The 11,133-nt window shown below is 35.6% G+C and overlaps 1 protein-coding gene across 1 annotated transcript; it reads right to left on the bottom strand.

Moving 5' to 3' along the window:
* Nucleotides 1–242: 242 nt before the first annotated feature.
* On the bottom strand, nt 243–9,139 carry LOC114749748 (uncharacterized). The gene is made up of 4 exons (XM_028938287.1): nt 8,893–9,139; nt 2,288–2,426; nt 1,167–2,197; nt 243–1,096 (listed from the first exon to the last, which is right to left on the bottom strand). The coding sequence occupies exons 1-4, from the start codon at nt 9,137–9,139 to the stop codon at nt 243–245; spliced, it is 2,271 nt and encodes a 756-aa protein (XP_028794120.1).
* Between the last annotated feature and the right edge of the window lie 1,994 nt (nt 9,140–11,133).

Below are 11,133 nucleotides of genomic sequence, written 5' to 3'. Positions count from 1 at the left end.
CCAGATCCTTCCTGACAGTACTTACAATCAGTGACAAGCTAACATTAATATTTCATCCCCACTTAATGTTTTCTTGTCACTGACATCAAAATACACATTTCACTGACTATGTGTGGCTTACGATGTCGACTTACCACATGGCACAACCCTTCATCCAAAAAAATACGAAGAGTTGCAAAATATTTACAAGCCACAATAAAAAATAACCTTTACAAAATAAACGCACACGTGGACCACCAATTTTAACTTGGGTTTGAATTTCTGCATGTTCTTTTACTGTGCCCAACTTCATGACACTGTCCACAGTGGTAAATCTTCCTGTTTTGGAATTGGGATTCCCGCCTCCTAATTCTTGGCCTTCCCGAAGGTCTACTAGTTGTGGGTGGGTATAGCCACACTTGGTTTCCTATATTTTGCAGCATATAATCATCAGGATTAGGCCTGTCAATTGTCACTACTAGAATCATGGTGTTCCCATAAATCTTCTCTTGAGATGTTATTTTATAACAGTCCTCCACAAAATCATACACATTTGCATGAACCACCCTTATTGTAGCACAAACGTGTGGACACGGAATCCCTGTCATTTGCCATGCAGCACAAGTGCATTCATGTGACTGAACATTGACATATAAGGCTCCATGCGAAGTATGTACACAGACCCTGCCACCTCCATAAGGTTCACCATGCATATGAATCGATCTAGCCACATTTTCCATCACTTTTCCATCAATGTTTGGACCCACACCATTTCTCCCGTTCCTCATTGCCACACTTGCTGCGAACATCTTCCTTGCAACCTTTTCACGATGTTCATGAATAAGTTGGGCAACATTATGCTGCCTTTCCTTTACAATCCAAGCATTGAATGACTCAGCAATGTTCGTTGTTATGTTATCCCACCGTTTATATGCAAATTTGCTCATTGCCCACTTATGAATATCACCATGATTGTTAAGCCACTGAAGTAACTGAGGACTGAAATTTCCCATCCTTGTCATTGCCTTATCAAACTCAATGTTAACCCTTGCATATGCAATGTCATCAAGCAACTTTAATCCAACTTCCTTACTAATACCACTATCTCCTCCTACCTCTGTATAATTTATTCATTTCATAGCTGAAATTTTCCTTCACGTGCCTATAACAGTATGCATGACGGTCACCTCCAAATATTGCTCCAACAGCTCCTATTATTGCATTGTGACGATCTGACACAATAGTTAATTGGATTGCACCAACTATCTGTTTTATCATGTTTAAGAACCATGCCCACTCCTCATAAGTCTCTCCTTTCACAATAGCATACGCGAATGGTAACAATTCATTGTCCACGTCATATGCTGAGGCTGATAGCAACGTTCCCCTATATGGTCCACTCAAATGTGTTCCATCTATGTACAGTATATGTCTTGCTCCAGACAAAAAACCCTCTATGCAACAACCATATGCTATGAAAACACGCTCAAATATATTGTTAACAGTTGCTACCCATTCAGCTACCGTCTTCTCATCGGTTTCCTTTAATCGTTGACATATCCATGGTATCAACATGTATGACTGTTCAGGCCTCCCTTGTATTTCCTCTAATGCTTTTTCCTTAGCCCTATATGCTTGCTTATATATCAACTTCACACCATAATCCCTTGCCAAGGTCCTCCTTATTTCATTTGGATGCTTTTCAGTGTGATCCCTTACCTCCTCAATGATAATTGATGATGTCAAGGCTGCTCTTCCACCATGTGTAACTTGCATCATCTCTTGGACATTATGCACATGTTCATTGCTGAGTCGAGTTACAACGAGGAAAGGACTTCTCTTCGCAGCTACTCTTGCTATTATCCACCAAGGACAACCTTCAACTTTGCATTTCACATGCACACATTCCTCATAATTTTTGATATATTTGTACTCGAAGTTTTCTGCAATACTAAACTTATATACTGCCTTTCTGAATTCTGTGGCATTTGCAAAAGTTTGCTTCTTTCCTAACAACAATTCCTTCCACTTCACAGCATTCATCTCGGGCATTGGTGTTGGTGCAATCTCTACTGTACTTACTAGCCTCACATGACATCCCCCACCGCCTTCTCTTACACAGTCACCCCCATTTTCATCACAAACTGTTCCGTCCATATTATTCTCCCTACTTGACAAAAAACACATTTGTTGTGACAATCCCAAGTAGTTGTCAATGCTGCATGCATAATTACAACTTTTGTTAGGAAATTCACAACAACAATATAACAAATAACAACTAAAATAACCATAAAAAAACAAGTCTCACATTTTTGGATCATCCATTACTTCCGGTGTACTCTCCTTCAATGCTAGATACACATGTGCACTAGTGTCATTATACTGAAAAAGATTATCAACTTCACTATCATCAACCAAATCTACTAATGCCTTATCATCGAGGCTCACTGTATATTTCATGTCACAAATATTAACATCTATATCAAACCATTCCAATATCATTAACCTCAACTCTTCATATCTTATCCCCTGTTTTATCGTTTTAACTCTTACACTCCCACCATTGTATCTCATTTCACCTTCAACATTATTAACAAAGTTTCCACCAAGATGAAAAATCAACGCAAGTGTCTTTGAATATGTTGACCCAATATTGCAACTCATTCTGCATTATACCCTACAACAAACAAGGAAAATATTTCATCACAATGTCATCTCTGTAAAAAGGATATTTCATAAACCCAACACAGCTACTTTCAAAGTTAACAACTTCAATATATCGTTTCACAACTCCACTTTAACTATTAACAACACCCTTCACAACCTCATTACTATGGATATTCAACCCACTTATATACGTGATCATTGCAACGCTTCTTCCAATTTCCCTCAGCTACCATCTGCTATCCCCAAAAACAGATCATTATAAACACCGTCCCAGACTAAGCTAACTCTCACTCACTACCCGACTCATACGTTCCATTCCCACAAGTTAAAAACAACAACCAATAGCCCAAGATGAATCAACTTACGATTGTTGGAGCATCGTCTCCCTCTTAAGCTGACAAAACTAACTTGCCCACAACCCTAACCTTATCTAACACTAATCAACTCATTTGTTCATATTGATGACAATTCTCACACCTAAAAAAGGAAAAACCAACACCCCAATATGAAGAACGTATGCCTTACGTAATGCCGCCCCTTACCTACTCTGAACCCTCAACGCCACATACAGAACGCAGGACCACCAAAATGAAGAAAACAGACCGCAACAGTCATGCATGGAGGATGAAACAGTCATATGATTTCAGAAAAACACTTACCCTTTCGAACCACCACCTTCTCGTCACCTTCGAGCTGCTGGAACGCACGTGTTTCTCTCCTTTCCTTCCCGCCTATCTTCCTTCGGTGTGCGGCTTATTGTGGTGCCTATGTGGTGCCCACGTTTTGTAATGGGTGAGGGCGGTTTGGTCTTTTCGTCTAAGAAAATAATCCCAATTTGGTCTGATGGTACCAAAATGGGATTTGTGAAATTCGGCAGACGTTTTTGGGCTTCTAGAGTTAGAGGTGCATTTTTCTGTCTTTTTCCCTTCAATTTAGCTTCTGAAAAAGTTAAATTAGATAAAAGTTAGATTGGATAATATGATTTATATTGAGATTGACTTTTGAAAAAGTTAGATTGGGTAAAAATAAAAGTTGTTTGGATTATGATTGAATAAGTAAATCTAATTTGTAAAATTACTAAAATGAGTATGACATTTATTAGATACTGTGAAATGAAAAAATAATACCAATTTATGTAATACAATAATTTTAAATTATTTTAATTGGAAAATTTTAAATTTAATTAAATAAATGTATTTAGATTAAACAATTACAGAACATGTTTTTTTAATATGAAAATAATTTCCAAATTTAGATTTAATTCAAATAAAAATTTCCTAATATATCAGAGAAGTAAAATGCCAAAAGAAGAAAAAAAAAAATCTCCACACAACTCTAAGTAAAGAGCTACTGAAACACATCAATATATATTCACTACCTCTTTTATTTAAAAGATTTGGATTCTCTCCACTACCCTTTCCATCCTCTACCCCTTCACTATGCTCCTTTTCTCTTCACAATCATTGGATCGAAATTCCAATAGTCCAGATTTAATATCTTATAAAAATAATGTTATTAAAAAAAGAAAAATTTAAACTGTTAAAATTTGGTCTAAATGGTTCACAACTGTAATAAAAAGAAATTGAAAAAAAATTTGTTCTATAATAACAGTCTATAATTATGAACTTTTCAGATTAGATTTTAACAATTTAAATTGATTTATCTGTTTTTTATAATAATATTTATTTTTATAAAATGTTATAAAATATTAAATCTAAACCGTTGGAGCTTTGATCCAATGGTTGTGAAGGGGAAAAAAAAAGGTAGTGGAGGGGAAGAGGATGGAAAGGGTTGTAGAGAGAATCCAAGTCCAAATCTTTTTGCCTTTTCATCTCATTCCACGCTACCCGACCTGTAACAGTGCCTTTGCTCTTGATGGGAGTAGTAGGGAGTTGGAGATTGCGAGCACGACTTAGCGATGACAAGGACAGATTGGACGAGAAGAGGAAAGGAGTAGATGAAGGAGCAAGGAGATGGAGCCAAGAAGAGAGAACGGAGAATCATTACAAAAAAAGAACATACTTTGTAGTGGTAGCCGCTACAAGTGACAATTATAGCGGTTCTGACAACTGCTATAAAAACCATCGAAGTAAATGGATTTGTAGCAATTAATGGGAACTGTGGCACACGATAAACAACCACAACATTATTTTGTAACAGTTATAAAACTGCTACTAATAACGTGATCAATGAGATCACTTCCAGACATTTTGTAGTGGTCATATAATTGCTACAACTTTCAAATTTGTAGCGGTTAATAAAACTACTACTAAGTGTCGGCAGCAAAAAATTGGTATGGTAGGAACTGAGAATTGAATTTGTCGGTAAAATTTGTAATGGTTATATAACCACTGCAAATGGTAAAATTTTCAACAAAAAAAATAATGCCATCGGGAAGATTTTGTGGCGGTTAAAAACCGCAACAAATGTGAAAATATTATTTAATTTTATTTTTTGTAGCAGTTTTTATAATAGCTACAAAATATTACGTTGAATTTAAAAAAATCAAATTTTGAAGATAAAATATAATAAATTAAATATCATTTGCAAATATAATTTTGAAATGAAATGTGTTATCAAATTTGTAATCAAGTTTTATTTAAAGTTTTGTTAAATAAGAAAATTTTAGTAATATTTTAAGTATTAAATAAATATTATTAGAAGATTTATAATTTTATAATTGCAAAAATTTTAAAAAAAATTGAAATGTTATTTACAAATATAAGAAATAAATTCGAAAGAGTAGAAAATAAAAATAAATAATTCTTGCATGAAAAAAATTATTAGTAAATTAAAATTAAATAATATGAGAAAATAAAATTAAATAAACAATAATAAAAACTTACAATTTGAAAATAGGAGGAGGGATATCAAAGGAGAGAAATGGAGGTTTTCTGGTAAAAGAAAGGAGAGGAGAGGTTGAGGAGGTGTGAAAAATAACAGGAAGAGTAGGGGTATTTATAGATGGCCGATGACATTTGTAGCGGTTTAGTTCATTTTGTAGCAGTTTAGTTCTTGTTGTATCGTTTAGATTTTGTAGCACTTTTTTGTTTGTAAAAAAAAATACTGATTTTGAAAAAATGGCTTAGAATCAATTGTTGAAAATTTAGTCTTCATCACCTTGCCTGAAATGAGATATATAAAGTCAAATAATGAGAAATAATTATAACACACACAAATTTAAGTAAGAACAAAATGTTAATTAATGTAACAAAAATGAATCAAAATTATATGTAAAAAAGAAATACTTAACAATTAGTAAATTATCATCTCCTTTGGAGAAGAAATTTGCAAAATTCGTTGGTTGGAAGGGTTTACTGTCGTAAATTATGTCATCACCAAGGAACAAAAAACTGGACCGGGAACTCAACCAGTCCAGGAAGTGGGTCAAGGGTTACTAGTCGGACCGTGGTCGAACCGGGGTCGGACCGGTCATAATAAAATAATAAAATTTAATTCATAACATTAAAGTGGAACAAAATTCATAAGTAATAAACTAATAATCACTAAAGGGAATATAAGAAAAAGTAGTTTAAATGTTGAATTGCACAAAATGAATATTACCAAAATACATATCTTCATCAATACACTAATAAGTCAAACAACACTCCCCTCCCTTCTCAAATCTCACGGCGATGGATCAAGTCAAAACTCAAAAGTAGTTTAAATGTTTATACTCTCCTTCCTTCTCAAATCTCACGGCTATAGATCAAGACACCCCCCCTCCCTTCTCATATCTCACGACAGCAGTCACAACACAGAGAGAAGCAGCTAAAACAACTCAATGCCTGAACTGAAGGTGAAAAGGAAAGGTTTTGAGCTTACCCACAAGGCTACAACTCAATGTTTGCACTGAAGGTGAAGTAGGACATCCGTGAACAGCTAAGGTGAAGCAGGACAATAGTGAGGAGAGGATGGACTATGGAGACTTGTGACTTGCTATGTGAGCTACGAAGGTGAACGGTGAAGTCGAAGCAGAGCTGTGAAGGCGAAGGTGAAGTAGAGCTGCGAATGGAGCCATGGAGGAGGGAGTGCCAATGTCAGTGATGAGGCGACGTTATGGATCTGATTTTGCTGGGTTCATGGCAAGAATCTAGGACTTGGAGTAGGTGGAAGAGATCTCGACGATTTGGTCACAGATAGGGGAGGGCTGGAGGAGGGCCGCTCGACTGAGGGCTTGAGGTGAGACTGGCAAGTTAGGGAGGGAGGAAGAGCATTTTTTTAAGGCAAACAACGTCGTTTTTGTGGCTCGGCTACCAAAAAAAATAAATCGTGTGAACCGCCCAACTGGTTTTTTCCCAGTTTAACATCGGTTTTCACCAGTTGGACTGGTTCACCACCGGTTCAAACCACCTTCGGTTTTTTCTGCAAACCAGACCGGATTGGTGATCGGTTCACTGGTTTTCCAGTTGAACTGGCCAGTCCGGTCCGGTTTTTTTTTCATTGGTCATCACCACTATCACCCACGTCATAAAGATCTCACGACTTGAGGTGAACTACCATACTCTAATCTTTATGTTTCTTGTCTTTGACATAATAAACTTGGTGTGCCTTACAGGCAAGAATGTATGGCTCATGATCTTCATATTCTCCCGTATAAATAAGCCTGTAGAAGTTAAAAGATGTGATGCCCAATTTGTCAGTAGTGAGTCCACGTGAAGTCGTTGTATTTGCCTAGCAACACTTGAATAGAGTGATAGTAAAAGGTCCTTGATAATTGAACTTAATAATATCAATAAGCTTTTTATAGTAAGGAATGCCTCCAAATTGCATGTCACTGTCACTAGCATAACTCCTTGTTCCAAACTTGCCAAAAACTCAAGAGTTTTGTGTGAGCAAACCTTGATCATGTGCTACTGTATGGAACTTGAACTCATTGACATTATATGCAGTAAACCTCCTGGCATCATCAAATGGATCATGTGCAAGACTTTTGAGTTCAGCTATGTAGGGAGTGTTGTCATTATGTATTTGACGTGTAAACCAACTTGGAAATCCTCTATGGACTCTCTTGTCTACCTCAATGGATGTTTGTGAATGAACTCGTAGCTACCGCTTGACATATCTTCTAAATTCCCTATAGTGTCATTTGTTAGAGAAGACAATGATGAAGAAACTTTAAACATAAAAAGAAAATCAGTGTATAACTTACTACAAAAAAGTTTTAACTTGAGTGCAATTTATTAAGACATGTCTGTGTGCTTGTAACTTCTTGGTAAGAGTAAGTTTGAAGTATTCAAATGCTCCAATTAGTTTCCCAACAGGAGGAAAGAAGTCGCTGGAACTAGAAGGACCTGGTAAACAATCATCAATGTGTGGGGGGCGATTGAAAGTTGTCTTGATGTCATCAAAGTATTTGGAATAGAAAGTTAGGACCTTATCTCTAGCGTAACTCTCTGCTACTGACACCTCTGGCCACGCCTTATTCTTGACATAGGATTTTAATTTTCCTAAATATCTGTATGTTTAATTAATTAATAATTAATAATTGTCTATAATTGAGTTTAAAATGTGGAAAATTGAAGGAGATAATATGACATACCTTTCAATAGGGTACATTCATCAATATTAAATTAGGCCAGCAAGTTTTGCTTCTCAAACAAGATGGACTGTTAGATGAACCATGGTAGTGAAGAAGGACAGAGGAAATATCATCTCCAAATGACATAGCGTCAAAATTATTTTATTTTGTAGTTGTCTAGCTCCTCTGGTATCAAAATCTTTGCACATAACTTTTTAAAAAATGAACATAGCTTCACCAAAATCATAGAGACATTAGAAGGGAGTGTGTTTTTAAGTACCAAAGGAAGTAATTGTCGCATCAAAACATACAAGTCATGACTCTTCAACCCAGTAACCTTTTGAGCTTGCAGATCAATACACCTTAAGATATTGCTGGAATATCCATCAAGCACTTTATTTTCTTTAATGTTGATAGGAAGATATCCTTGTTCTGCTTGGTCAATGTGAATTTAGCTGGTTGAAACTTGTCATTATTATTAGGCCAAGCATCTGGATGAATTCCAAGGGCTTGTAAATCTTTCCTAGCAGAGAGGTGGTCTTTAGACTTTCCAGGTTTGTTGAGCAATGTGTATAGCATATTATCATACAAATTCTTTTCGATATGCATGATATCAAGACTGTGGTAGATCAAATTAAATTTCCAATAAGGAAGGGTGAAGAAGATACTTCTTTTTCGCCACTGCATTGGCTAACCATTAGATGTGCCACGAGAACATCATCTACCTTGTTCAACTTCGTCAATTTTGCCAAACTCAACATCAACACCCTCTTGCTGTTGAAATATATCAATGCCAGATAAAGCAAGAGGAGGATATCTCTTTTCTTGTTTACCATTGAAGTGATTATGTTGCAATCTAAATCTATGCTTCGAATCAAGAAACTGCTGGTGACCCATGAAGCACCATTTAAGACTATGTGGAAGGCGCATAGGTTTGGAGTCAAAGTTGCACTCAGGATAAGCCAACCTCATATGTACCTTCTAATTAGATAATGTTCCCAACCTAGGAAAATCACGAGTTATCCATATTAACACTGCGCGAAGGTTGAAAAGTTTTTTCTCTTATGAGTCATAAGTTTCCACACCAATCGTTCACAACTCGATCAATTCCTATATCAATGGTTGTAGGTAGATGTCCATATCATTTCCAATTGGCTTCTTGCTAGGAATGATCATGGATAGCAAAAAAGAGCTAGGTTTCATACACATCCAAGGCGGGAGATTATACGAAATTAACACCACAGGCCATATACTGTAACTGGTGCTCATATTACCAAAGGGATTAAAACCATCGATCACCAATGAAAGTCAGACATTTCTAGGACCAGTAGCAAAATATGGAAACTTTGAGTTAAATCCTTTCCATGCCTCAAAATCTCTGCCATCTTTGATGACATATATATTCTCTGTAGGCACGGCTTCAAAGGAAAGTACCTAAGAATTGAAATGTGAAAATATATAGTAGCAAGTTGACAAAATAATTGTAAAAAAAAAACAATGAAGCAAATATATCATTGAAGTAATAAAATAATTTAAAAAATAATAAAGCAAATATATTATTACCTTATTAACGATATAATTTCTAAAGAAAAATTAAAGCAATTATACTAGTTTATTAATGACATAATTTGTAAAGAAAATGAAAACAATTATGATTAGTTTAATAATGAAAAAATTTATAAAAAATTTAAGCAAATATTAAAGCAACTAATACATTAGAATCTTTACGGGTTTCTTCTTCTGCTTTTCCTCCTTCCGTGTGGGCTTATACCTAGATGTCTCGCACCTTATACAAGTCTCTCTACTAGCATACTCTCCATAATATAACATACAATCATTTGGGCAGGCATCAATTCTCATGTAGTTCAAACCAAGCTTGTTAATCATCTTCTTCACTTCATAAGATGATGATGGGAAATTCGCATGAGAGAATGCATTTGTCAATAATTCTAGGAGCATTAACATTGCTTTGTCTGTGATACTGCATAAGCATTTTATATGATATAGATTTACCATGAATGATAGCTTTGAGTACTTTGTGCACCCGTGATATAAAGGCTTATCAGCATTATCCATAAGATCAAAAAAACTTCGAGCAGCTTCGTTTCTTAGGAACTCTGGTTCAGGTCCCTGTACTTCTTCAGTTGATATGTGTTCGTGAATCCCAAATGCATCATGCACAACATCATTGATAGGGTTAGACTCTTCTGCTTCCACTCCCATTCGGCAAAATTGCAGGAGTTGACTGAGCAATCATATCGTGTTGCTTACCATGGAAAGACCAAAACGTATAATTTTGTGGGAAAGGCTTTAAAATTAAATGGTCTCTAACAACATCTTAAGGGTTCCACTTATTGAAATTGCATTTAAGACATGGGCAAAGAAGCTTACCATTAGTAGTTGCATGTGTAGTAGCAAATTCTATGAACAACATTAATCCAACCAAATATCGTTGGGACATACGCGACAATTTGATCCATGACTTATCCATAATTTATGTAAGCAAAAGCAGGGAAAGATTTCAGAGAAAAGCTCAAATGAAAGTGAAAATGGCACTTTGAAAAGTCTAAGTTGGTTAAAAAGGAGTAAAGCAATGGTCAAAAAATCTGTAGCGATTAAATAACCACTACAAAAAAAGTTGCTGCTAAATCCAACGGTCACACATTTACAGCGGTTAAATAACCGCAACAAAATAACAAACTGTTAGTAACTCCAACGGTAAAAATACTTGCAACAGTTAATTAATCGCTACAAAAGAAGAGGCACCAAATTCAATTTTGGCCATTGTAGCGGTTAATGTAACTGCTAGTAATTTTTGTAGCGGTTTTCCAATATGTAGCGGTTTATTAATCGCTACAAAAAACAGCAATGGAGGGAAATTTGATTTCAAATTCCAGCATTTGAAGCGATTTATTAACCGTTACAAATTGTAAACCTCCACAAAGTATTTTTTTATCCAACATAAA

The sequence above is a fragment of the Neltuma alba genome, unplaced genomic scaffold, assembly GCF_004799145.2.
Source record: "Neltuma alba isolate B1F8T4 unplaced genomic scaffold, ASM479914v2 tig00006156_pilon, whole genome shotgun sequence".
In the NCBI taxonomy this organism is placed as follows: Eukaryota; Viridiplantae; Streptophyta; class Magnoliopsida; order Fabales; family Fabaceae; genus Neltuma; species Neltuma alba.
This window is presented reverse-complemented; position numbering and strand designations above follow the sequence as displayed.

Excerpts from the sequence above, each read along its gene's own strand:
- LOC114749748 (XM_028938287.1), bottom strand. The coding sequence starts at position 9,139 with ATGAGGTTGGCTTATCCTGAGTGCAACTTTGACTCCAAACCTATGCGC. Across the intron at positions 2,427-8,892 it reads AATTGACGAAGTTGAACAAG|TGAGCCTCGATGATAAGGCA; the intron begins GTAGATGATGTT and ends TGAAATATACAG. Across the intron at positions 2,198-2,287 it reads GTAATGGATGATCCAAAAAT|CATTGACAACTACTTGGGAT; the intron begins GTGAGACTTGTT and ends TTATGCATGCAG.